Source organism: Onychostruthus taczanowskii, unplaced genomic scaffold, assembly GCF_017590055.1.
Source record: "Onychostruthus taczanowskii isolate IOZ18803 unplaced genomic scaffold, ASM1759005v1 scaffold4, whole genome shotgun sequence".
In the NCBI taxonomy this organism is placed as follows: domain Eukaryota; kingdom Metazoa; phylum Chordata; class Aves; order Passeriformes; family Passeridae; genus Onychostruthus; species Onychostruthus taczanowskii.
The window spans coordinates 17,154,471-17,181,737 of NW_024501459.1; the positions used below are offsets into that span (position 1 = coordinate 17,154,471).

Below are 27,267 nucleotides of genomic sequence, written 5' to 3' on the forward strand. Positions count from 1 at the left end.
ATGTCGAGCAGGGAGAGGTCTGAGGAAAGCTGGTGCCAAAACTGTTTCACTGAACATTTTAAGCCACATTGTTCATTATTATTGGTGCTTAAAATAAGATTTGTGTCTTGCAAGGTGGCAAAGTAACATTTCTTCAATGTGTGTCCAAAATTCTTCATGTATTAGGAAGTTTCCTGAGGACCCACTGTAAGGCAGCTACGTGAGGGGAAAAAAGCATCCTGCAGCTTTCAAAGTGTCCCTGCTGACTCCTGCCTGTCAGTACAGAACTAGCTTGATTTGCCTTAATTACAGTGATAAATGTGACCCTATGGAGTCACGTTCAGGAATGGTGCTGTCACACTGCTGTAATCAGTATGGGCTGCTCCTCTTTGTGTGCCATCACCCTGAGGTGGCACAGCTGCAGAAAAAGTAATTTTCTAGCCCAACTCTGAATATACCCACATGTGTAAGGTGATGAGCATTCCAGCCAAAGCCCTCCAAGGAAACCCTGAGAATATTCAGTATAAAAACTCAGGCCAATCTCCCTCCTCTTTCCTTGGACCCTGAGCCTCTCTCCATGATGGAGTACAATCATGGAGTAGTTCAGGTTAGAAGGGACTGCTAGTGGTCGGCTTGTCCTGCCCTTCTGCCACGGTCAGGGACATCTTCAACTGGATCTGGTTCCTTAGAGCCCTGGCCAGTGTGACCTTGAACGTTTCCAGGGCATCAGACACCACCACTCTGGGCAATATCAACCAGCCCTCTCCATCGTGTTGGGCACACACAAATTTCCTTGAGTGAAAGGGAGGGGAAGGCAGCCACAGTTGGGTCTTGAGCGATACAGTCAAGGACATAAGGAGAATGATTTGGGGTCAGTATGGGGGAAGAGAAGCGGAGGTTGTGTGCTTGGCCATGCAGAGTGAAGGGTTTATGGAGGTGACAGACCTGAGGGTCAGTATAAGCCACAATCTGACACTTCTGTTGTTTTACAGTTGTTTTAACAGTATTTGTACGTTCCTCATTTCTTCATTGCAATTCCTAACAGATTTTCCTGTTTTTTCACTCCAAGGGGAAAAGCTGCTGATGTTTCAGACTGACAGTAAAAGCTTTTCTCTGAGTAGTAACAGCTCACTGAAAGCCTTTCAAAATGTGCATGTTGAAATGTCTCTTTGTACTTACACTGGGGAAAATAGAAACATAAGAGTGCACATATTATTTAGTGTTTTTTGGCATTAGATTTTGTATGGTATTTTAGCACCTTGTCACTTAGTAGTGACTGCTCCTTGTGTTCTGCTCCCATACCTGAAGTTAACATGGTTGGAAGAAGTTTGTTGGTCTGTGAGCTACGTTCTCTCCTGCATTGACTTCATGGCAAAGTAAGTAAAGATCTGATTTTTACCTAGACGACACAAATGGTGGCCTTTGTCATTCAGAGTCTTGCAGCTAATGGTAGAGGGTGTTTGGCAGTGTGTTTTCAATCAGGGTTCAGTGTAAGTGCATCTGTTGTGGATGAGGATTGCAGGGCCTGTGCTGGCTGAGGCACAGAGGGCAGCGTTATGGAACAGGAGGAAGCAGAGGACTTGGCAGGGGCACCACTGAGCTGTTTGCTGCAGCTGAGCAATGGTATGAATGAAGAGAGCTCTGGAAATAACTGAAGTAGCCTTGTTTCCAGTGCAGAGTATGAAAAGTTTTCCTGAGCAGTAATGGAAGTGTGGGCAAGAAACCAGAAAATGCCACAGGTTTATTCAGGCAAGCATGCCTTACTTTGCTGTTCAGTCAGAAATGTGTGTTTATATGTAACTTAAGACATACAGAAGAATTACTGTGAACAGTAAGTTGGTACAGGAGAAGCTTCACTGCAAACATTTTTATCAAATCCTGAAAAACTGTAAAACTGAGTAAGAAAAACTTGTTACAAATGCATTCATATTTACTTTTTTTACATTATCCATCTTGCTAACTTAAAATGCAAGATTAAATGTAATCTTCCTTGGCAAAGGAACTAGATTTGGTGTTTACAGAATAATTGTTCAGGAAAAATCCTTTTTGTGCACAGTGCATGCTTTATGATTGCTCAATGTTGATTTATGTGCTGTTCCTGCAAATTTATGGCAAATGTCCAGTAGTGTGTAAACATGAGGGTCAGACCAATAGAAATATGGGAGACATTCATGAAGAAAAGACTCGGTGTCATGTTCCAACATGCAGCTTCTACAGACTTGAAACAAAGGGCTGAAGCTGGCTCAGGAGCAGGATAAATGGACAATATAAAGGTGGTCTAATAGCAAAGTCCCTCAGTATAAAACACAATCAGAAAACCAGTTTGGTGCTCCAGATCAGAAACAGGACAAACTCAAGTTCAAATTTCAGAGTGAAAGTAATTACGCATTATTGAAAATATACATTCTGGGCTTTAGGCTATAGTTTGTGAATATTGCCCTGGCAGAATAAAAAGACTTTAAGATGACAGAGGCCCTGAGTAAAGAACATGGTGCTCAGCCTCTGTTTGTCCAACAAGGAACAACATCCCTGCAAAACGATCCTGTTGCTAAAAAGCTTCTTGCTACATTATAATGTACGTAACCACACACTTGCAGGCAGCTGGAATTGTGCAATCTTTTCTGGCAGGGAGACTTAGAGAACTCTCATCCTTCATAGATAAAACAGCTTGAAAGCTGTTTATTCAAAGAATTTGTCCTAAACCTGCTTTGAATAGGGTTTTTAAAAAGCACAGCCATTTCTGTGTGAACATTAAACGTATAGCTGTCTCAGTCTATCACAAAAAGCATGTTTATACAAGATGTTACTTTGAAATGAAGAAGCAGGAAGAGCACTGGCTTATAAAAGAAAGATTTGTGTTGTTTTTATTATTCCTTTTGGTCACCGTGGGTTACAGAATGGAACGTGCAACACGATTCTATGCTCCTGCTTCTTTTCTAGTTGGGCTGCTCAGGTGTATTGGAGGGATACCTGTACTTGGATTCAAATATTTTACTTTCCTGTGTGGATTAGTGGTCCAGTCTGATGAACTGCTCTTATCTGGTGTCTCAGCTCTAGTGACAAGACTCTTGACCTGCTGGATCAGCTCCTTCTAGATGCCCTTTGACACGTGAGTACATCATTCTTCATGGAAAACAAAAATCCCAGGTTAGTGTTCTTGCATTCATTAACTTTTCTCTCTGCCAAGAAGATTTTATTTTCTGGATGTTTACTTGTTTCAGTAGATATTATGCTGTATACCATACTGGCTGTGCTACAGGACATCACAGGACAACCTATTACTTCAGAAGACTGAGTACACTGGGTAAATAATTTCTTTCTTTGCTTATTTTTATCCTAGGGTTTTTTGGGTTTTTTTTAAAGCTTATTTAATTAAAGTAAGATTTTAACACCAGATCAGCCTGTTTTGTGTCTCATACATCATGTCATAAATTATTATGAAAGACACAGATCTGTAATTCTGAAAATAAGAAAAATAATTGGGTTGATTAATATCTAACAATGCATATATTAAACTTAGAAGAAAATTTGGAAAAAAAAAAACCAAACAGAAGAACATTTGAAATTAAATAATACCTTTGAATTTCATTTAACCACAACTCTTTGCTAGTCTAGCCCTCTGAAAGACTTTCTGACTTAGCAAGTTATACCACCAGAATAAGTAGTGTTAGTTTGAGTAGTGTTAGTAAAAATTCCATTGTGGCTTTCTAAATCAGCAAGAAGGAATTAGACTGCATTAGTTATTCATGGTTTCAGTGACATATGGATGAAGGATTTCCCCCCCCCCCCCCCCCCCCCAAGTTTCCTTTTGTTTTACTTCTATCACAACTTTCTTAGGAATAGAGAGCAGCAGTTGCTGCCTTCTGCCTGCTTATGACCTCAGCTGAGGCTGTTTGGAGAAACCAAATTCCAGGAGAGTCTGAGATCTTTCTTGAAAGCTCTTATTGATTTCAATATTCATGCTACTGTAATAAAAATAGCAGGTAAGGCAAGGCTAGACAGAGAGTGAGAGAAGAGGCTATTCATATGGGTGTTAACTTACCCATCCTGGTAAAACACAAGTGTTTATTTAGAGCGGTAGCCTGCGACACTGTTCTATTCCAGCAGCCTTTCTGCTAAAGGAAGCAAGCATATCACCTACTCTCTGGTAAGCTGCTAGCTTTTATTTTTAATCCTCTCCTTAGATTTGGGCTACAGTAGCTTTTCTCTCAAATCTCCTCTGGGATTTGCTTTGGGGTGGGAGTGTAGTGCTGGGGGCGGAGCAAGTCCCTCCTGTGGGAAAGGCAGTCTAGGACCACAGCAATGCATTTGGAGCATGTGAAGCAATAATTCATTAAATGTTTTTATAAACACAGAATTTGAAAACCAAAAGGAAATATGCTTGTTTCCTATTGAGTGAGAAATGTTTGCTTCAGATGAGATCAAAGTGGATTTTTTGTTGCTGTTGATTTTTTAGTATTATCATTTCTGAGAGTATTTTATTTTATGCTGTTTCCTCATACTGCATAATCTTGTTTTGTTTGCTTTACTCATTGGGAAATGTCCAACAGTACAATCTGCTATGAATACTCCCTTTGAGACCTGTTGATGCTCGTACTCATTAGTAGTGTTTTGAAATTTGAACTTCACGTTTTTGGTCATGTTGAAAACTGCTTGCTCATCTGATTTCATGTTCCAATAGCTATTAAAATAAATGTATATGTTTGGGTTTTTTTAAGTTTTGGTCAGTCTTCTACAGGCAGGAGAAAATTGCCCAGAATGTACTTGGAGAAAATAAGAGATTGCTCTTGACTTTTTAGAATGGCTTTCTACATGCACATTGATTTATAATGTGCACATAATTAAAATGTCCTAGATTTTAATTTTAAATGTTATTCTTAATCTTACTAATTTTCTGACTGACACTGGAAAATATTGGGAGTTTATCAGTTTTCTTAGCTGGTTTGACTTTGCCTGGTTCATTGGTGACACTTTCATTATTGAGAATTTTGTACAGGTAGAAAAATTCACCAAAAGAAAAGACCATGAAATGAGGTGTAAATCTGATGGCCAGCATGTTCCAATAATTTTCATAGGAGCTGACTTTCTAAATGCCCTCAGCTTCCAAGGGAATCTGCCAAAGGCAGCAATAATTTATCTCTGAGACCTTATTGATTTACTAATATTTCTTGAATTAAAAGATGAGAATTGCTAAATGCTCTAAAAAATAGAGGCATCTCAGTGCCTCTGGAAGCTGTTTGTAAGACTTCACAAGTCTGTAAGTTCCTATGGAAGTACATAAGCACTTCCCCGACCAAGCCTTCCTGAATCATTTCGCAGAGGTGAATTACTTCCTTAAGAAGGAAGCAATCACTCATTAAATGTAGACCCCTGAAGAAGGGGAAGTGTCTGAGAAAATCCTGTCCTACCAAACCAACCCTACAGTAATTTATGGAAGAACTGTCTTTGATTTCAGCTCTAGTTTACAACTACTTGTCCTTTCTTCCTTCACTTTTGTGTATGACTTTTGGAAGTGGCTTAAGAAACAAGCTTTTGAGAGTTACCTGCATGTGATGTTATTGTCTTCTTTAACTTCTCAGGTGCTGGTCTCCAAGGTCCTTTCTGTTGCTCTTTGCTTATACAGCTGTGAGATAAACAAAGGATTTAGGGCCATTATGGCTGTCTGGGCTCTCAAGGCATTGTGCTTTCCCTGAGAGTAAAATTTACCACCATTTATTGGGAGAGAGCCTAAGAAAAAGGAAGACCTGAATGAAAATAGGGTTCTGAAGTTGTGTAGCGGAGCTGACTTGCTGACACAAGGCAGAGGCAAGTGCTGGTAGCTGTGTCATTCAGCCTGCTGTGGCCTCTGAGGCACACTGATTCCAGAAACCAATAGCTCCTTCTGCTTGTCCCACTCCGTGGGACCAAGACAGCAAGGATCTTCCTTAGCATCAGGAAGCTTTTATGCTTTGTCTTCAGACTTCATACTCAAGAGTTACTAAAATACCTGTGCTGGTAATTTTACTGCCATAAAGTTTTATCATCACAACACCCAATCATGTTAAAGCAGAATGCAAAGAACCTCAGCTTTTTAATTACTGCATGAATTAAAACTTTCTGGTTCCAGGAAGCCCCTCTGAATGCTAGAAAATTCTTTGTAAATATTTTTCATCATTATAATACAGGATTTTACACCTTGAGATGGCCACTTCTGTAAGAAATCACCTTATTACAGCTCTGATTATTGTCCCCAGTAAGCTCTCTCAGTTAGTAGCTTTTGCTGTCTCTCACTTGGATTATGTGCACCCTCAAAATGTGACCTAAATGTCCAAAATATGGAGAAGAGCTATTGAAGCATTCTTGTACATGCAAGCTTCTCAGCTTAAGCTTCTTGGCACACCAGTTTGAGGCAGAAGCAACGGTGATGGTCCCAGGAAGGGGACATGGTAGCATGAGGATGAAGTGATACCGACAACAGTAGAACAGGATTATTGACCAGATTCAGTAGGAAAAAATAGCAGAAGTTATAAATGAGATAAAGAGTTAGACAACAGACACTGGGCATATCCTCGAATAGTTTTCATCATTGCCTGGAATGCAAAAGCAGTAAATTCTTTATACACTTGACAAAACATTTATTCTTATGCTATTATACAGGGGGATCTGTACAGGAGACTATTTCCTATATCCCACTAATTTTCTTAATAGCATGAAAACTTTGCTGAGGACAAGCATTAGTCACAACTCAGTGAATCTTGTTTATTTAATAAAGACATAATCCTGAATAAAGAAATCAGTAACTGCTTCAGCATTATGATGACACTGAATAAAATTAGTGCACTATCAAAGCTGCTAGAAGTACTACTGTTGTCTTGGTGGAAAAGGACAGGCAGAAGCTGTTTAAAATTTTTTGTTCAAAAATTTCTGCTTTCAGATGATATAAATTAATTACAGTGAGGTTGCACATCTTGGTTATGGGAACTGAATCTCTTACCCTTTGATTCTCAGGCCATACATATTTGTGGGCTTATTTGAGAGTCTGGGTAAAGGTTTTGCTAATGTGACATGTCTCAAAGTTCTGAATTTTGAACTGTTTCTTCTAATTGTTTTTGTTTCATAATGGTTTCATCCACAGTCTCTTATTTATGGAAGAAATACTTCCCTACACAGCTCTGGTTACACATTTTAGAAATTGGAAATAAACTTTTGGTAGCACAAGAGATAAGAGAAAAATATTCAAAGCATTGTGTTACTTCAGAATATAATTTAAACTTTACCTTTGTGCTGTCATGAAAGCTGCAGACTGTAAAAGTGCTACTAGCCTTCAGCAGCATTGCCAGTTTAAATGATCAAGTTCCCTTTAGCTAGCAGGCCACCTGTACTAGACATCCAAGTTCAGGTTTGATACCATGTACAAGTTACCCATACCTATCAATTACTTGATGTATTCTTTTTTACAGGAAAATAGCTGTACTTATCAGTGAGACTTCATTTCAAGAAAAGTGATAGCCCCTGGCTTTGCTCACTGCTTGCATGGCTCCACATTAACATCACCTGGGTGACAGCTGAATTTTAAATTCCCACATCCTTTGAGCTGTGCTGACTGAAATAGTTGTGCATTTCAGCTCACAGCCAGAGCTCGCATTTAAAAATCTGAAAAAAAAAATTTAAAAATCATACATCAAGCATAAGAAGCATAGGATCATTTTAAACCAGCTATGCTATAAAAGGAGTATTAATACAGAATTATGCCCAGATTTTTAGCATGCTACTGTCTTGATGAACTCTCCTAACAGTTGCCATCATGGGAGGGGTTTCTGCTGATATTTCACATAGCCATCGAGAACAGAAATGGAGACAGGAGGTTCTGGAAGTATTGGCCTGTATTTTGGGGTGGGGAGGGTGATTTTTTCCTCCTTTCTGTCACACAGAAGGAAACAGGTGAGGCTCATCAGGAATTTAAAGGAAGATATATGAATGGTGTATTGGATGCATGAAATTTCTCCCTGCAAAACAGGATGATATTTTTTATTCATAGAGGGATGATGTGAGAAGTAACAGGAGTGTGTGTGAGGAGGAGGCCAAAAACACAAAAGGGAGGCTGCAGTCATGCTTGAAAACTTTTGGCAAGGGTTAATATTTAACTTTATTCCAGTGTTCCCACAGTGTTCCTGTGGTTAGAGGAAGTGCCATTGGGATGAGGAAAGCATTTAATCTTTAAAGAGATTTTGGCATCTTTTAATTGGATTTTAGTACTTGTCAGGCCTTGTTCTCTATTTGATCAATAAGGAAAGTGAGTTGCATCAAAAAAGCTGGGAAGGAACACACAGAATAATAATATATTCAGGGTTGCTAAACCAGCCAGACTTTACAAAGCAAAGTAAACCTTTCAGGAAGTTTGGGGAGGGCAGATTATTTTAAACTGGCCATTGATCCATGTTTTAGCAACACAAATTTATGAATCATGTGTAATGTGTAAATGTAATGGGTAAATATTTGTAATCAAATGGGTTTTGTTTTGCTAGTGTCGCATGGATGAGCTTTGTTCTGCTCAGGGAACTTGGATCTAGGTCATAGGATTTTGAAGAAATTATCTTCAGAAGTGCTTTAGAGTGTGTGTGGAGGGGAGAAGGGAAGGAGAAACAAATGTCTTCTGGGACAGATACCAAAACTTAGCCATTGGTCTAAGCACCCTTGTACATCAGTAGGACCCCAGAGCTGAGGCAGCCACTGCACTCCTGGGTTCCTCATCCCCGGGACCTCAGCCCCAGAGCTGTGCATGTGTGCACAAGGCAGACTGATCCATGGAGCTGAGCAGGCAGGTCATGCTTCCCAGCTCCCAGCACACTTGGATCTTGTCCTGCAAGCACCAGAGGGAGATGCTTTTACAGGCATGTTTTGTTGGACTCTCTTCCACAGAGGCGTTCCAGGGACAGAGTGTTCCAGACTCAATCCCTGTGAATGTTAGTGGCTTCTCCTGAGTTAAGTGAGGTTAATAGCTAACCAAGATGCATTATTCACTGCAGCAGCAATCTCATCACTAGCAGCAGTAAAAGGTTTTTTTTTTCCCCTCATGTTAACATTTATCTTGTGAGTTGAGAGGTTTTGAGGTTCTTTTTCTGTCTTTTCTCTGGTGTTCCCCAGCAGAATGGTTTTCAAGTGAATGTCATTTGATGAAACAAATAAGAATGAAATTAAAATTTGTTCTGAGATAAGAAGAAATTTTAGAAAGAGGTATTCTTGTAGAAGATACTCTAGCTGTATTAGAATATGTTTCCAGATATACAGTGTCTCCTTCCTTAAAATATTTTCAATAATATAACATAGAATTACAATTCAAGACAAATAATAATAGTGAACTGAGAGTTAACAAAACCTTCAGAATCTGTAACCAAAGACAGTGGCCTCATATTTATGCATTGAAAAGATATGCAACCATGTAAGTTAAGGAAATTCACTAGTGTGCTGTTCCTGAACTGCAAGATAAAATCAGGCAAAATAGTTGTTCTTTGTATCATTTATGCCTTTGATGTTAATTATCTTATCTGTGTCTCTGATGCCACATGCATTACAAAAATGTTCTCTCCTCTTGTTTTCAGGTAATGTGATTTGAAGATGCCAACCCCTTGGCAAATGTGCTGCAATAAAAAGTCCAGAACTGAGAATGCAAAAGCTGAAATGGACAATATGGCAGAGACAAGTGAAAAAATGCAGATGAAAAAAGAAATCACACTACTAAATGGAGTTTCTTTAATTGTAGGGAACATGATTGGCTCTGGCATATTTGTATCACCCCGAGGTGTTTTAATGTATAGTGCTTCCTATGGACTCTCATTGATCATCTGGGCTCTTGGTGGGATTTTTTCCCTGTTTGGAGCTTTGTGTTACGTTGAACTGGGAACATCCATCATGAAATCTGGAGGCAGTTATGCCTATATTCTGGAGGCATTTGGGGCCTTTGTGGCCTTCATCAGACTCTGGTCTTCCTTGCTAATTATCGAACCAACAACCCAGGCAGTGATAGCAATCACATTTGCTAACTATATTGTTCAGCCAATTTTCCCCCACTGTGAGCCACCGTATGACGCTGTCAGGTTGATTGCAGCTGCGTGTATATGTAAGTAGTTAAGAAGAAGTTAAGAGCTGTAATTATACGTGGTCAGAGAAGGTTTTGCTAAATTTCTATTTCTTTGCATTCTGTGAATGCAATTATTCTGTGAATGCAATTATTAGCAAAATAATTGTTATGTATCAAAAACATGTTCTTAATAACTAATAATCTTTTATTCAGATGTATTGTGTTTGGAGCTGGTATTACTAGAGGGGAGAGGAGAATTACAACAATTTGGCAGAGAGAAATTGTGACTGATGATTAAAGGTACATGTGTGTCTATGGTTCACTGGCCTAACTGGCTGATAGGACACTGTCACATGCACAGATTAATTTATGAAAATGAAGGCAAGAAGTTCTTTGAGCATGTGTGGTTGCATGCTGGTGCCCTTACTATATAGAATGATTTCTAAATTATTTTCATTTTGAGCATTACAAAACTCTTTTTCTTCCTTTCAAAACTGAAGTATAGATTACAGGCAGGTCAAGGAAACAGAAGCAAAGACCAACAAGATTTCTAGATAAGAAGTAGCCCACTTTGATCCATGCCACAGGTGACCATGCCACATTTGGTTTGCTCTCTTCTCCATCAGCTGGACTTCATACCTGGTACCAACACACACCATTACCCCTCCTCATCTATCTCTGTTTTGAATCATGAGATTTCAAGAGGGAGAAGTTGCCTGTGTTGCCATTGTGTGCTAGAGTGAGAGCAGATGGGCACATGGCTCAGCCCTGGCTGCACCTGCTGCCAGCTGAGGGACAAACCTGACTGCAGAGAATATGGCAAAAGGAGGAAAGGAAAACTGTCTGCTCCCACCCGCTCTCTGCAACCAGCTAGTTGGGTGTTTTTGTTAGATTCTGTTAAAACTGGGACTTGAGATGATTCTGTAAGTGCTATGCAATTTTCAGACTCGGGGCCAAAATGTGAGTGACACTACTTCTAAGCCATGAGCACACAGTAATAGCACACTGGCTCAGCTCAATTCAGTATCTTCTCACAGCATGCAAACTGTTTTTGTGGAGTAGTTGTCCTTATTCTGTACCAAAACTAGAGCTTAACTCAGCAAGAAGAAATTTTTGATATACAGGATATAAAGAAATACTATCATTTGCATGTAAACAGCTCTTGTTGAGTTTATTAAAACTTAATTATTTAAAAGGAGAAGGAGCTAGTCCTAAAGTTCAAAAATTGATGTGTTTTGTCTTACCTACTGTCATGAAAGCAGTATTCTTCAGAAAACCATTGTGTAAATTTTAAACCAGGTATTTCATTTTAATAAATCTGGGTGATCCTGAAGTGGGGAAATTTGATTCTCTTTTACTCCTTGAAAGAGTATTGGTATCTGGAGAGTTGGGTTTGAAATATGACTTAAGTGATGTTAAACATCCAGTGATCCTTTCATGCATATTCTTTTTCTCTGCAGGTTCCTTAACATTTATTAACTGTGTTAATGTAAAGTGGGGTACCCGTGTACAAGATGTTTTCACATATGCAAAAGTCATGGCTCTTATCTTGGTGATATCTGTTGGCCTTTACAAAATTGGCAAAGGTAAGAATAATTTTCATTTACCTAAATTCTATTAAATGAATCATATAAGAGTTTCAAAATCCATGTAGGGAGATCTTTAAGACTTATATATGAAATATTGTTTATTCTGGAAAAAACCCAATAAAGTCTGCCATAGGAAGATCAGATGTATTTTATGACTTGTTAAGCAATAGGGGGTTCATTATTCAGGACAAGTCCTGTGCTGCTTGGTCTGAATAGCAAATAGCAGCTGCATTAACATCACTTTACTGCTGACTAGTTAAAGTCAGCCTCGGTGTCTGACTCGTGCATTACTACCTGTCCTATAACAGGACAGGGAAACAGAAATTGCATTGCTCCTCAGAGTTCCCCCCACCACCATTCTCCCCCCACCTCACCCCACTGGCACCACCCCGCAGCCACAGCACCCTGCCCACAAGAGGACCAGAGAGGGTAAATCATAGCTGGGATTTGTGGGAGGGCATGTTTGTTCCTAGAAACAGAGGAGGAGACTGTAACAGTGCAGTTCAGTGAATTACTGTGGCATGGTGTTACTGTAAGGCATCACAGGGCAGATGAGCCAGCTCCCTGTCAGCAATAACTGGACTGAACACACTGCAAAGCTGAAGAGCAATTTATTCTGGTGCTTCCTCAGAGCTTTGCATATAGCAATAGATTTGATTTTATTAATATGGGCCTCTGGTGCAGTGAATTCTCCTCTAGTTCTAGCTCCGCTGCTAGAACTAGATTACTAATGTTTTTACATTTTCATTTCCTTTGAAAGTCTTAAATTGCATAGCCATTTTATCTTTCTTCCATTGAAATAAAGGTGGTTTCCCCTCTTCAGTTTAGGAATTTTCTTTTTCTCCTGCTAAATTAGCTTATAAAACCTAACAAGCATGCTTTCTTTTCCATGTTTGCTGGCCTCCTCCTTTCCCTTGCTGCAGTTGCATCAGCTGTTACACTGTAAAGCTACATTAGACTTTAGGAAAACTTTCTGGTTTAGCCATTGCCTCTGTATGTCAGTTGTCACCAGCTGGTTGAAGTCTAAAGAACCCTGTACAACCAAACCCAGCCCTAAGGGCAGAGACGTGAAGATTCAGAGAAGCAGCATTGCTTAAGGGTCACAGTTGCATGAAGGAGTAGTTCCCCTCATAAAACTGCTGCAGCTCTGCAAAAGTGTGGTTCTGTGATGTCACCTCTGTAGCAGCACTGTCCTTGCTTTCAAATTGCCTCCTTCAAAATTGCCTCCCCTCCTGCTCACTGGTGTGCTGCTGAGTCCAGGGGCTGCTCCCTCTGGTCCCACACAGTGCCCATTTTGTTTCCTCTGCTTTGCTCTGTGGGCTCAGGGAGGGCTGAAGCATAGAGGGAACTTTATGGTGAGGCACAGAAAATGCTGAGAGCTTGCAATGGTAGTAAAGGTCTCATCTCTGCTTTGTTTAAGCAGAACTGAGCACTTAAATACAGGAAAGACTGGGAGGAGGAATGATGTTGATTTCTGGAGGAAGCTGTGATCAGGTCAATGACCCTTTTAAACTCAGCAGCTGTTTTAATGAAAATAATAGTTATGATGTTTTAGCCCTGCCATATTCTTTCTGATGTGCTTGGATACACTTCTTGTATTAAAGGACTGTAAATATATCTGATTTTGAATATGAGCTGTCATTACCAAAAAAACCCCCAAAACAACAACAACAACAACAATCCCAAACAAACAAACAAACAAAAACCACCAAAACACTTTTCTTGAACATTTTGGATTTTTTTCTTTTCTTTATTTTCCAGCCATTTTCTTCTCCAAAGTATGTGTACATCTCATAGCTTCTTTTCTTTGGTTCAGTCTCCTGTTCTTCAATGACTGAATTGCTTTTGTAGTATCTATAAACTCCCGAGTTGAATCAGTGCTTTCATTTTACAAAAAAAAGACATGACTTTCTTTCCTAACTGAGGTTTCAGCATGTTTCTGTCTTCTCTTAATACTTAACCCACTTCCATTTTCATTAGATAGTAGACTTTCCTTCTGCAATCTCATTAAGGCCTTTCTTCCCCTTTCCAGCACAGCAGTGAAGGTTTATGCAGTTTCACTAACATTTGGCCTATTTTGCAGCATTCTGCAGGTTGTCATCTCAACCGATGGGGCTTAGCTAAAGCAGAATTTTGAAAGGAAAGATTTTTAATCTCATCTTTAAGTTTTGGAAACACCCTTGTGGGTCAGAGCATCCCACTGAAAACTGTGAAGGAGATCCCACTCTAGTGGCCACGAATTCATCTGGTGAAAATAAAAGCACAGCTGTCAGGAAGAAATACGAGACAGATTCAGGAACTGAAACTGAACTGGGTTTGCCAAGTGCCTCATCCTGGCTGGCAGGGTACTTCGTGCCCTTGGTATGGCTCCCTCCTTCGGTAGGGTCAGCAGTAATGTCAGGAGAGGACTCTGAATTCTGGTAGAATTGCAAAAGTCACATCCAAACAACAAACATGAAAATGTTCTGTCTTCTCCCTGTGCAAGAGTAGCTGTGGGAACATCTGGCTGAAACTCTCTTGTTTGTTAATTAAAAATGTAAGTTGTGTAGTTTTAGATACAGTAATGAAACCTGGGTGCAGTGGGATGTTATTTCCCTTTTGCTAGCTGACACTTCAGGTGTAATGCCCTTCTGAGTTGCAATCCTTGAAATGTAACAGTCACTTGGCACCTGCCATTTGTACAGGGGAAACTGAAAACCTGAGAGCTCCGTTTGAGGGCTCCACAACAAACCCAGGGATGATCGCCCTGGCTCTCTACTCTGCCCTCTTCTCCTACTCAGGATGGGACACGCTCAACTATGTCACCGAGGAAATGCAGAATCCTGAGAGGTAAACACAGGCTTTTCCTTTGAACCCACTGACAGGTGATGGCAGGACAAGCCACTCTGTATTTGTTTCTGATTAGTCAAATTATTTTCTCTTCTCTTCTCTTCTCTTCAAATGAAGGAGTAAGTAGGAGAACTCTTTCTGATCATTGTGCTCATTGATATCACACTAATGAATAATTTACCTGTATATGTGTATTTTACATCTTACACTTCAGACTGCAATTTTTAAAGAAGAAGAAATCCCTACTGAAAGCAAGGAAAAGCAAAGGTGCATCTAGCCCTCTAAAATTCCCTGCTTCTTTTCAGTTAGGCAGAATTATTTTTCCAAGACATTTTTTGCCACCAGTAGAGTAAGACTGTGTCAGATTTATGGCTTTTATGATGTAGGTATTACTGTTTATGGGCAAATACAATCTCTTCCCCTCTGTAGGGATGTCAGCCCTGTGGGAGTTGGCTTGAGTCATCCACTCAAGCTGAATAGTTGATCTTGTCTTGGGACATGCATAGGTTATGAGTCAGGAAAAAAATGCCACAATCAGGAAAATACCTAAGTCTGCACTTAAATATCATTGTTTCAGAGCTCTCTTAGACTGCTGCATATAACAGACAGTGTATTAAATTTACATGTATGGATGTTTTAAGGTTTTTTTTTTAAACTTGTGACAGACACACAAACAACAAACTAAGCTTTTTATGGAATAGTTTCATGCATGGCTGCCATGACTCCCATGACTCCCAAATGATGGATTACAAGACATAATGGAGGTAGAAACATTCACAAATGCTTGAATCTGGGAACAATCTTCTATTTAAGTACTTCTCATTTAAATAACATGGAATAATTTTTCCATTTTCCTTTTGCAGGAACCTACCTCTTTCTATTGCAATTTCAATGCCTATTGTAGCTATCATTTACTTATTGACTAATATAGCATACTATGTAGTGTTGGACATGTCAGCTCTCCTCACAAGCGATGCAGTGGCTGTGGTAAGTTGTGGAACATAACCCAAACAAAAGACACAAAATTTCAGGTAGCATGCTTGGCAAACAGCTGAAATACTGTCATGCTGAAGGCTGCTTAAAACATTTTTTTTCATGTTACAGTACCAGTATATTAGAAAGTGCATATCAAGAATATATCCACTAAAAATGCTCTTGAAAAATTGTCTTGTATACTCTTTAAATCCTGCTCTTAACACTACATCATAGGAAAGATGTTTTTGCCAGGAGCAGGACCAAGGGGCTATAGAAAGTCTGGGTGGTTAGAGAACCAGGTTTTTTTGTTATCATTCTAATGTACAGTATGTAATGTTTAACACTGCACAACCACAACAATATTTTCAGTGCAGAAGTGTGCACTGAAATGTTTTTTAAAACCTTATCAATATTTTATACAGAAATAAAATGATAATTCATAGACTACTACAGTTGGGATTTGTCAGAATACTAGGCTTAGGGGGTTTTTAAAAATATGTTTTAATGTATCTGCCAATTTTATTTTGATGCTGATCAGCTTTTCCAAATTCTAATTTCCTAAGTCATTACTGGGTATCATCAAAAAGCATGGGCTATGATACTACATTTGGGATAATGTGTTTTCATGAGAGTTTCTCAGAATTCTCCATATGCCTAACATAGTGGGCCTCACCATTATTTTTTTTTCTGTTACAGACATTTGGAGGTGAAACCCTTAGTCATGCCAAGTGGATAATTCCTATAGCAGTGGCCATGTCTTGTTATAGTGGCTTAAACTCATCAATTATTGCAGCATCTCGGTATGAAATAGAAGATTTATTTGAAATAATTGAAAAGGAATCATTAATCCGCATTCTTTACTACTGTTTGGTAATTTTTGCCATGCCAAGTTGTGCATTTATGATGGAGGTACTGTTACAATCTGATGTCTTCTCATGATAGCACCATTTAATAAACTAAAGCCACTTGAGAAGAGAGCAGCACTTACAACAGAATAATAAAATAATTATTTCTTTGCTTTATCAGGAAACAAAAAGCTATTCCTATGGTTGAGTTTCCTTAGTCTTTTTTAGGCTTTTCTATGTTGGAGCCAGGGAAGGACACCTCCCTGTCAGTCTGAGCTTGATTCACGTGAAGTGCTTCACACCAGTCCCTGCTCTCCTGTTCAACGTAAGTAACGCTCCAGCCTCGTGCCTGGCTGGGCAGCTGGGGTTTGGGCCTCGGGTGAAACATCCCTGCTCTGCCCTGGACTTCTCACAGACTTCTCCTGCCCTGGAGACATCTTCTACATATGCCCACAACTTCTAGAATTCACTGAGGGGGTGGGAGTGGTGTTATTTTTTCTGATAGAGGGGTTTTTTCCAGTGGAAAGAGAATGGCTTGATTCATTCATATGCTCTCCAAACAATATTAAGGAGAAGTACAACAGCATTACTGAGAAAACAGAGAATGGCTAAAGATGTAATGGTATAGACGAGAGCTTTTAAGTCTTTAATGTGAGGTGTTAAAGTGTCACTGGAGGAGAATATGTCAGGGACATCTCTTTGACCCTGCCATAGGCTGATGTTCTACAACTGTAGTTATAACAGGAGTGACAAAGGTCTTAAAATTAAATTTCTACCATTGGAAGCCTATAGCCCTGTTGACTTTTTTTCTGCTGTCACTATACAAATGAGATCTTGTGACACAAAACTGTGGAACCATAAATTATGGAATTACTGGAAATTATTTTCATAAATAATCCACGTATTTGCATGCATTTTATTTGGTGTCTGCCATTGCCCTGTGTTACATATAATTTATGAATAGATTATCATACTCATCCTGTTTGACATCAAATAATTTACTAAAAATTATAATCTCATTATGAAGACTCTTCTCATAGGGGCTCTGTTTGCACTAGCAAGTTGATTTATACTCTCTTAATATACCACCATTCACATTTTTCATATGGAAAGTGGAAGTTTTTTCTGCTCATCTGTTAAAATAGATATTGAAACCCTAGGGCACAGAATTTACTCTAATGGTCTCAATTTATGATTGGACTGATATCCTAATACAAATAGGTTTGAAACAGGACAGTTTATAATTTTACTCTGTCTTTATTTTCACATTAAAAAGTCTTTGTTTTTTATTATCTCCAGGGCTTAATGACTTTGCTTTATCTCCTTGTGGAAGATGTTTTCCTCCTCATTAATTACTACTGCTTCAACTACTGGCTCTTTGTGGGTCTGTCTATTGCAGGACTAATATATCTGAGATATACTCAGCCACATAGACCACGGCCTGTTAAAGTAAGTAAAAAAGACAGGAAGAAAGCTCTAAAAACCAGCTAATGCATGTGTTTGTATGACCTTTAATATCACAACCATAACGGTACCAGTTAATATTATAGATTACTTATTAGCCATAGAAATTCTTTCAAAATACAAGATGAAGGAGCAAAGCCCATTAGAGTCCACAAGAACATCTGTTCTGGTAGCTCTGCTGTGAGATAGAAATTATATACACCATTTATTCTTCTTTCCTTCAGACTTATAATAATTTTTGTTTCAAAACAAATAAGGAATAAATATATGTCTGGGGTTTTTAGCCCATCCTGGAAGAATAGCAGAGCTGGTGATGGAGGCTCCAGAGAGGTTAACACTCTGATAAAACCTATATGATTTAACAGACACAGTAAAATCCCTCCAAAGCCCATAAATGTCCACAATTCTGCACACACAGAAGTTAAGTTAGCTTAAAAAATCAAATATATTTTGAATGTTCCCCCCCACTGAGTAGTGGTCATAGACAGTAAAATGCAAGTTTAATGGTTGACTTAGAAGAGCATTTGACTATCAGTTAGACAGGGGAGACTGCACAGAAACAAAGTGTGCCTAAAACCTGTTTCTAGTTTTAATCCAGCGATTGTCCAGGAAGCAAGGATGGAAACACACAGCAGGCACACAAAACCATGCACTGACTCCTGTTTGTTGGCTCCGTGACCTGCATTTTGGGTCTGCAGTGATGCAGTAAAAATCAAGAGAATTACAAATTAACACCCCCCAAATATTTCTTCTTTGTCAATCTCTCTTCCTAAACTCCTGCATCATTTTTACAAACACATTTCTTTCCATTTAAGTGTCACATCCTGATTAATTTTTAAAAAGTTCAAACAAAGGCATAAAATATTCTAAGCACCTCCTGCTAGAATCCTTCCCAATTCTCCATAGCAGACCAAATTTTCCTGAAACATGTTCACACTCAGTTTCCAGACTTTCCCACAAAATATGTGGAAGATAAAGATTAAATCTTGCCTTATTGGCAGTTTTGCCTCTGATTCTACTAAGGATTACAGTCAGATTTTGCACAAAGAATGTTTCATTCCTGTCAGCATTTGCCAGTCAACACCACAACTCCACATACACCATTTCCTTTTCTGAAACGTAGCAGATGGTTTTCATCAGCTTACATTTTTTACATTTATAAGCAAAAGAAAAGTATTTATACCAGTAAACTCTCACCAATTTTAGCTGGTATTCATATGTCAACTCCTGGACCCTTGAGAAGGCTCACTACTAGAGGCAGAAAAAAAATTAGTGAAAAATAAATTCATTAAGAGGGTTTTGAAACTTTCATAGAATCATAGAATCATAAAATGTCAAGGTTTGCAAGGGACCTTAAAGATCACTTAGTCCTAACCATCCCTGCCACAGGCAGGCACAATTTCCACCAGACCAGGTTGCTCAAGGATTTATCCAACCTAGCCTTGAATTACTGCCAGAGTTGGGGCATCCACCACCTCCCTGGATAACCTGTTCCAGTGTCTCACCACTTTCACAGTAAAGAATTTCTTCCTAATACCTAACCTAAATTTCTCCTCTTTCAGTTTGTACCCATTATTCCTTATCCTATCACTACAGTTCCTGATGAAGAATCCCTCTCCACCTTCTCTGTAGTCCCCCTTCAGACACTGGAAGGTTGCTATGAGGTGTCCATGCAAAATTTTCTTCTCTTGGCTGAACAGCCCCAACTTTCTCAGCCTGCTGTCATAGGGAAGGTGCTCCAGTCTTCTTATCAGCTTCATGACCCAGCTTTCCTTATTTGTGATATGTTATTTGTTAAGTGCCCACACAAAATGGTTGTAAACCAGTCCATTAGTTCTACAACATCAAGATGGCAATTGAAGGTTGAGAGATAGTTCCCAACCAAAACTACATGTAACAGTTCAGAACTGAAGTTGGAGAGAAAGCTACCTATTACTTAAAGCACCTCTTTCAAAGGCTGAACTTTTACTAATTGTAAAGGAACTGAGTTTATGCAGGTGTGAAAAAAACAAAATAGATGCTCAGATGTGTACCAAATAAGAGGCTCTCAGCAGTGTACACAGAAGTTAATAAATTATGCTGACTGTAAGCAGACAAAAAGATTCAGTACCTATTTTTACTGTTGACCTGTCTAAGTTTAATCTGCAAAGCCTGACTTTTTCCAATAGAGTGTTTGTTGCATCTTTTAACAAATGCTGTATTTTTTTTTTTTGTCTTCACAGCTTAGCCTCTTCTTCCCTATAGTATATTGTTTGTGCTCACTATTCCTGATTATAGTGCCTCTCTACAGTGACACAATCAATTCCCTTATTGGTGTTGGTATTGCCCTCTCAGGCATTCCCGCATATTATTTGGGAGTCTATCTGCCAGTTGAAAAACGACCTAAATGTCTACTTTGGCTCTCTGGTAAGCAACACTGTGTCCCAGTAACCATGTCAAAATCTTGATCAGAAGAAGGAAAGAATAATTTTCCCTAAAATCCTTATTTCTATGAAGTTTTGCTATGCTTTGGTATGTGGCATGTCTGAGATCATCTGCTTTATCACATGGTCCTGAGAACAAAACCATGCTTACCTGTACAAAACAGTCCAATATGTAGGACTAGTCATAACTATGACTCAATATAGTCATAACTATGCTGGCCCAACAAAAGCCATGTAGGCTTGTAAATACTAAACCTAATCTTTTTAATACCCTGGAAGGCAGAAATACCAGAACATCTTTGCTTCACTTTCCATCCAAGGAAAGAAACAATCCAAATCAGAGGAGTGCACAGATTTTCAGAAACAATGAAATAATTAATTATTGGCTTGGAGGGTAGTTGCCAGTCCTCAAATTCAGGTGGTCTTGAAAAGCAAATCTTTAATATTTTTATTTATTATACTTTGAATTCAGCTATCAATTCAATGAAAGTGTTGATGAAAATCTGATTATACAAGAATTTCAGTTTAATTATTGGATTCTTTTGCCTTTAGCTATTTATAACATATGCTTAATTGTACTGATTAAGGTGTTTCAAGATTTTCCTAATATCTATGTAGTGTTTTCAAATCCTCAAAATCCGGATTTATGTCTAAGATATATTTAAATTTCTGTCACACATTTTTGCCAGTACAGCTACAACAACGAAGTACGTTCAGATGCTCTTCTACTGTGCTCTGTCAGACCTGGACATAGACGTGGAACCCACAACAGCTAAGAGTAAATAGAATTGCCTCAACATTGAGAATTGTGCCTTGACATCTCCTGTCTGGAACAATTTTTATCATCTGAAGTTCTCCTCATATGTGCAGTCATACTGGAGCACTAACCCCTGTACTGTGCATCAGTTTGATGTCAGTTAAGTTGTGATGGTTTTATAAAACACTCTGTTTTCCAGGATTTCCTTTTAAAATTCTGTTTGTTAATAGTGAGTTATCATGTAACATGCTGAAACTATAAAGCACTTGGTTGGAAAGGATGAAAGTTTGACAAGAAAGTTTCACAGATATGTATGCTTGGCAGAAAGCTCTTTGAATGTAGAACCTGAGAACGAAATAGAGATGGAAGCAAGTTTTGATATAGAACAACAATAGATGTCTAAATTTACAATTGCTGAGCCAGTAGTTACTGGACAACTAAGAAAGCAAAGGTTAAGTCAAGTTGGAAAGGTGTTGTATGACTAGAGCAAAGGACATGTTGACCACAAACAAAAAGATGCTTTTACCAAGCAGAAACAGGTCTTGGGAAAAGGAGAAAGATACCACAGGTGAACAAGCATGCCAATGTGGCAAGTAGAAAAAAGGTCTAAGAATTTTCTGCTGCAAGAAAACTGAAATACTTTAAGCTTAAACTGTAACATACTAACTGATGTGATTGGATAGTATTGACCATAATATGGTAATGATAGTAGTTATCATAGGCTATAGGTAATAGTAAAGGTTATGTATTAAATTGCTCAGCAAAGAAAAATATATAATGCATTGTAACCAAAACTAAAGGGTCTTCAGGCTTGTCTATAGCTGGAGCTGACAGCTGTAGGCATGGCTCTGTCACCCACAACCCAAGACTGCTTTAAAATCTCATATACAAATAAACAGCATTTTGAAGAGCCATCTGGAGTCCTGCATCTCTGTCGTGGGGTGACAGCCTTTATCCCAACTTGTCTCAGGCTCTTACTAATGGCGCCCACAGTTTAGTAGGAAAACTCGGACTTTTAGCAGTAAGAGACCTCCTGGTGAACTCAGAAGGAAGCGCCTGCAAGGACGAACAGACTCCTGAAAGGGAGGTGACCAGGGCCCAGACAGCTGTTGCTGCTGGACAGTACCTGGATCCAAGCCTCAACATACAGCACCTGCTGCAAGGACAGCAGGTGAGCACCGGGGAATCAACAGGGCAGAATATGTCTGCCAATCAGAGAGATGTGCATCAGCATTGGAAATCTTTAATTAAATCCAGTCCAAGTAAATTACCAAAACAAGAGCTTAAAAATCTTCTACCATGGACTGAGACCAACTTCCCAAATGCCAATTCTGCAGCTGTCTTTAACAGAGACTTTTGGGACTCCATGGGGGCCAAATTATATAATGCTATTTCTTGCCTCAACAAAACAGCAGCAGATTTACTCCCTGCTTGCCGTGTGCTTGTAGAAATCTTTGCTGGGAAACCCCCGCTGCAGTGCCCTTTCCCCACCATTCCACCTGAACCCTCCCACAACTTCCCTCCATGCCGCCTCTCCAGCCGCGAAAGCGGGAAGGAGGAAGAGGAAGAAAACAGCAACTGCAGCTGCAGTAAGAGAGGTAGACCAAACTAAAAGTTACTCTGCCTTGGAGGATGAGGGGCATACCTTAAATCCAACATCAATAAACCCCGAAAAAACAACCAGATTTGTTTCTAAATAATCCCAGGGATTTCCCCGTGACTGGAGGAGATCTTTTAACTAGGTTGCCATGGCCAGCAAGAAGCACTGAGGGACCCAACAAATCATCCCCCAGATCTCTTATGCCTGAAGCTTGCAAGGCTTTAGAGAAAATCACCAATGCTCTGCAAAATAGACAAGCAGATTGCTGTGTTCCAGATAAACCTTTTTTCCTTGCAGTTTTAGGAGAAATGCTGAGACTGTATGGCTTCATCTTTTAATGGCTCCTCTCAAAATGATCCTTTGTTGATAATTGAATGGGTTTTTCTTTTTTACAGGTCACCAAAGACAATCTTTACATCTTTAGAGATGATTTCTCAAATCATCATCAAAGGCAGACCAAGGCTTCTTTCTATAGCAGGTTGCGTATTTGAAGTCATCTATTTACCTATAATTAAATCCTATTTTGATTGGGCATGCAAAAGTCAGAAGATATGCTATATGCCTTGTTAGATTATCCAGCACACAAATTGATCAAAGCTAAATTATGCTACAAAGAGAAATCCCTGTCAGTGAAGAATCTTTAGATGCAGTTACTCTCTTCACTGATGGGTCAGAACAAACACACAAAGCAGTAATTACATGGCAAAATAAAACCACTAAATCCTGGGAACAAGATGTTCAAAAAGTCGAAGTTTCTCCTCAGAGTTTTGTATTGGCAGCAATGGTAAAGAGCATTTCCACTCTTTCCAGAACCTTTTAACCTAGTTATGTTACTCCTTATCACCCAGTTTATAGAAATATGACTTCTTGGTGGTGTCAAACTAAGCTTCTCACATATCATGAATGTCACACAGATCATTTTAACAGGCATCCAATTCGATTTCCTAAAGGAATTTGGCTCATCTGTGGAGACAGGGCTTGGCAAGGTATTCCTTCAAAACTAGACAGTGGCCTTTGTGCCCTGGGAGAACTTATGTTAATTGCTCCCAGTGTCAAAAAAGCAATCAAAAAGAACAATAGAAAAATAAGGTCTTCCTTGGGGCATCATTATGAGGGCAACTGCGATAGTGATTTTCACCCTTGGAACTCTGGAAAATCAATTGTTATAAGTATTTTTTTGCCTCAGCTTTCCTCAATTGAAACAGTTAAACTGAAAGTGTTAAAACAAATTAGGGTGTTGACTCAGTAAACAAGTAAATGCCACCTCTGCTATGATTAGTGATTTGCTGACAGATGAAGAGGCAGTCAGACATGCCACTTTACAAAACAGAGCTGCTATTGACTTTCTTTTACTACCACATGGACATTGCTGTGAAGATTTTGAAGGGTTGTGTTATATGAACTTGTCTGATCATTCTACTTCTATTCATAAGCAGCTGCAAAACTTAACAGATTTAGCTAACCAAATTACAACAGATGAAATATCTTGGCTAGACAGTTTGTTTGATGGTTGGAGAATTGCACCTTGGCTGAAAGAACTTTTAAAGTAGGCTTGATTCTTTTAGTGGTGATAATTGTAATTATGGTAGTGGTACCCTGTGCACTTCAATGTGCGCAGAGAATGATGAATAAGATAGTTTCTAGCATCTTTGTTGTTCATCAGAACGGGGGAGATGTTGGGAAGGATCAAGTCTGACAAGTTTCACAGATATGTATGCTTGGCAGAAAGGTCTCTGAATGTAGAATCTGAGAACGAAATAGAGCCAGAAGCAAGTTTTGATATAGAAGAATAATAGATGTGTAAATTGAGGTTTGCTGAGCCAGTCTTGACAACTAAGAAAGCAAAGATTATGTCGAGCTTGAAAGAGATTTTATGACTTAGAGCAAAGGATATCCTGGCCAGAAACAAAAGGATGTTTTTACCAAGCAGAAAGATACCACAGCAAAGAAGACATGTCAATGTGGTCAGGAGAAAAAAAGTCTAAGCATTTTCCACTGCAAGAAAAACTGAAAAACAACTTTAAGCTTAAACTGTAACATACTAACTGATGTGATTGGATAATATTAACCATAATATGGTAGTGTTATGATAGTAGTTATGATAGGCTATAGGTAATAGTAAAGGTATAGATTGGTTCTTATGTATTAAGATGCTCAGCAAAGTATATAATGCATTGTTACCAAACCTACAGGGCGTTCAGGCTTGTCTACAGATGGAGCTGACAGCTGCAGGCTCAGGCTCTGTCACCCATGACCCTGGACTGTTGTAACATCTTGGATACAATAAATTGCATTTTGAAGAGCCTCCCCTCCCACATCTCTCATCTCAGCCTCTTACTAGCCACACCTATGGTAGGAGGGAGGGAGGGAGGAATGGCAAAAAGAATTTACACTGGAAGAAAACCTGCTTGGTGATGTTTGAGAACATTCTACCTACATGCAGAGGGGGGGAAAAAACAAAAAGGCAAAGAGCATGTACTGGTTTAAAACTAATCAATCTTCCTCTATGTAGAAGTGCAAAGAGTAATTTAGAAACAGAAGAAAGACAAATTTGATAGCAATGGTCATAAGTTAAAGGACAAGCTGCTGAACCAGATGTCTGATTTGTGAAAGAATTTCAGAACTATTGCAATGCACAGTGTGTATTCAGGTCAAAATACAGTCTTCATAGTGATATTACCTTATTTCTGATTAGACCTTCCTCTTGCCCATATTGTGCCATCATATGAGGAATCCTGCAAATTACATGCATCTTTCTCTTGCTATCTTAGGACTGAGGTCTTGTCTATCTCTGAGACTGGGTGATAATGGAAGAAGAATGTAAATTGCCAGTGGAGTCACATTTGACTCCACAAGAGGGAGAACTCCTCTTCCTGATGCTCTCGCGAAAACTAGCCTGCTGTTTTCAGATCTTCTGCTTGGAGCAGTAGAACCAGAGCACTGTGTCTATTCCTGCCCCCCACAAAAGTCCTGAGATGTACAGGCTTAACTCCACTGTAAAGTGGCAGCTACATATTCTGAATAATATATATGTACAACAACCTGCTGCAAGTCCAATGAAGATGAGGTTAAAGTTCAAACATTCCTCTTTCTTTATAGGATTGCCTTGGTGTCTGCAGCAGCAGACAGATTTTTTTCATTCTAGCTGTTTCCAATATGTAATGGCATGAATGAAAAGGATCGAGGACATCCTTTTCATAATTTCCACATTAAGCATAAATAATAAATGAGCTAATCATAGCTAATAGATAATAAATTAGCTGTTTTATGGAAATGGAAAAAATTGTTCTGCTTGAATGTCTGAGTAGTTTTCCATCCTTATACTCCCACTTTTTCTTCTCTATCTTTTTGTCAGATAAAACTTGTGAAATATTCAAGCCTCTCTGCTATTTGGTAGTGGAGAAATATTTATAAAGGCACTCTTTGGAAAATACAATGTTAATATCAGATGCCTGTTGACCTCCTGCCAATATGGTGTCAGTACATGGGCAGCTATGGACTTTGTCCTATAGTTGCGATTTTTCCATATCACTCTGTTGAATTCACTTCCACTTTAACTGCCTTCTAGAGCAATCCCCTAGCTCAGCTCACTTAGCCATCCTTGCCTTCCATCTCAGCTTATGATATCCATCTGCTGCCAGTAATTCTCTCGATACATGAAGGTACTCTTAATCAGCTCCTCCTAGTAATATCTGCAAGTAAACAATAGGCACAAAGTGGGCAAGATATCTGTAAGAAGTAGGCAGCAAAAGGTAGCAAAAGGGGAAGGGTAGGCAGATTTCATATTCTTTTCTTCATTTTGCTTACTTTACTCTCAGGCAGATTACCTTATTAGTTGTACTGCTTGCTACAAATCCAGATGGTAAAGAGATGGAAAGACTGTGGGGATGCTTCCCAGTTTTGTATGGATGAGGTCAGGAAGGCCAAGATGCAGATGAAGCTGAACTTAGCAAGGGATGCAAAGAGAAATAAAAGGGTTGCTGCAGGTGTGTCTGCCAGAAAAGGAAGCTCAAAGAAAGCCCTATCCTGGAAACATTCAAGAGCAGCTTGCATGGGACTCTGAGCAACCTGATCCGGTTGAAGATATCCCTGACCATGGCAGAGTGGTAGGACTCTTAAAAGGTCCTATTCAACCCAAATTATTTTATGATTCTATGAGTCTGAGTCTATGATTCTTCATTATGGCTAAATTGCTGAGTAGAGCAGAGGGCGCACAGAGCTCCCGCACTGTAATTTTTTTTGTCCTGTTGATATCCATGGGAATAAAACATTGTTTCAGGTTAGAGAAAGGATGGGGACTGACAGCTCAGCCTCCTGAGTGACTGGGAAGATGTATCAGCACAGGTCAGGATGGCATAGTGCAATCTCCTCAAAACAGCACAGGCAATCAATTTCTGCTAATTGTTCAAAGCAGGGTGCATTTGCAAAATCAGTTCCCTAGAAACACGACATAGGGCAAAAAATTTTGACAGTGAATCATCTCCATGGCTTCAACACACTGGGCTCAAGCCATGCTGGTTTTCAGCTGCTCTGTAGCTCTACCGCATTGCTTTGGTAGAACAAAATAGGCGGTAACACAAACATGGGCACTAGGAAATAATCAGCTGGGAATGATTTCTGTGTGAAGTAGGGCCACAACATATATTTCCCACCCCTAAGTGCACTGTAGGGCAATGTCAAAGAAATGCTGTGCTCTGGCTGAGCACAGGCATCAGAACAGTCCTGTGGTGCCAGGGAGATCTGAGGATA

General features: G+C 39.3%; 1 protein-coding gene and 1 long non-coding RNA gene across 7 annotated transcripts in view; one reads left to right on the top strand and one right to left on the bottom strand.

Annotated features, from left to right (window-relative positions):
- Window positions 1-4,142, bottom strand: part of LOC121340152 — a 7,345-nt gene extending 3,203 nt beyond the window's left edge. The window contains exon 1 of the long non-coding RNA XR_005953266.1: window positions 4,022-4,142. This is a non-coding gene — a long non-coding RNA (uncharacterized LOC121340152). The remainder of the gene's footprint in view (window positions 1-4,021) is intronic.
- LOC121340151 (Y+L amino acid transporter 2-like) lies at window positions 102-21,830 on the top strand. Of its 6 annotated transcripts, none has more exons than XM_041412675.1 (11): window positions 102-1,355; window positions 3,031-3,283; window positions 9,558-10,075; window positions 11,497-11,622; window positions 14,310-14,454; window positions 15,318-15,441; window positions 16,126-16,229; window positions 16,503-16,599; window positions 17,574-17,723; window positions 19,961-20,144; window positions 20,856-21,830. In XM_041412675.1, exons 3-11 carry the CDS (start codon window positions 9,574-9,576, stop codon window positions 20,945-20,947), a joined length of 1,524 nt encoding a protein of 507 aa, XP_041268609.1. In that variant the 5' UTR covers window positions 102-1,355; window positions 3,031-3,283; window positions 9,558-9,573; the 3' UTR covers window positions 20,948-21,830. The 6 variants fall into 6 exon arrangements, with proteins under 6 accessions (XP_041268609.1, XP_041268607.1, XP_041268608.1 ...); XM_041412673.1 differs by lacking the exon at window positions 102-1,355 and having other exon boundaries at window positions 2,371-3,088; window positions 3,170-3,283; XM_041412674.1 differs by lacking the exon at window positions 102-1,355 and having other exon boundaries at window positions 2,371-3,088; window positions 3,201-3,283.
- The last annotated feature ends 5,437 nt before the right edge of the window (window positions 21,831-27,267 follow it).

What these genes read in the sequence shown, in the direction of transcription:
- LOC121340151 (XM_041412675.1), top strand. Translation starts at nt 9,574, where the DNA reads ATGCCAACCCCTTGGCAAATGTGCTGCAATAAAAAGTCCAGAACTGAG. An exon ending in CCTTTACAAAATTGGCAAAG is followed by an intron (nt 11,623 to 14,309) that starts GTAAGAATAATT and finishes CCATTTGTACAG; the next exon opens with GGGAAACTGAAAACCTGAGA. An exon ending in TCCCTGCTCTCCTGTTCAAC is followed by an intron (nt 16,600 to 17,573) that starts GTAAGTAACGCT and finishes TATTATCTCCAG; the next exon opens with GGCTTAATGACTTTGCTTTA.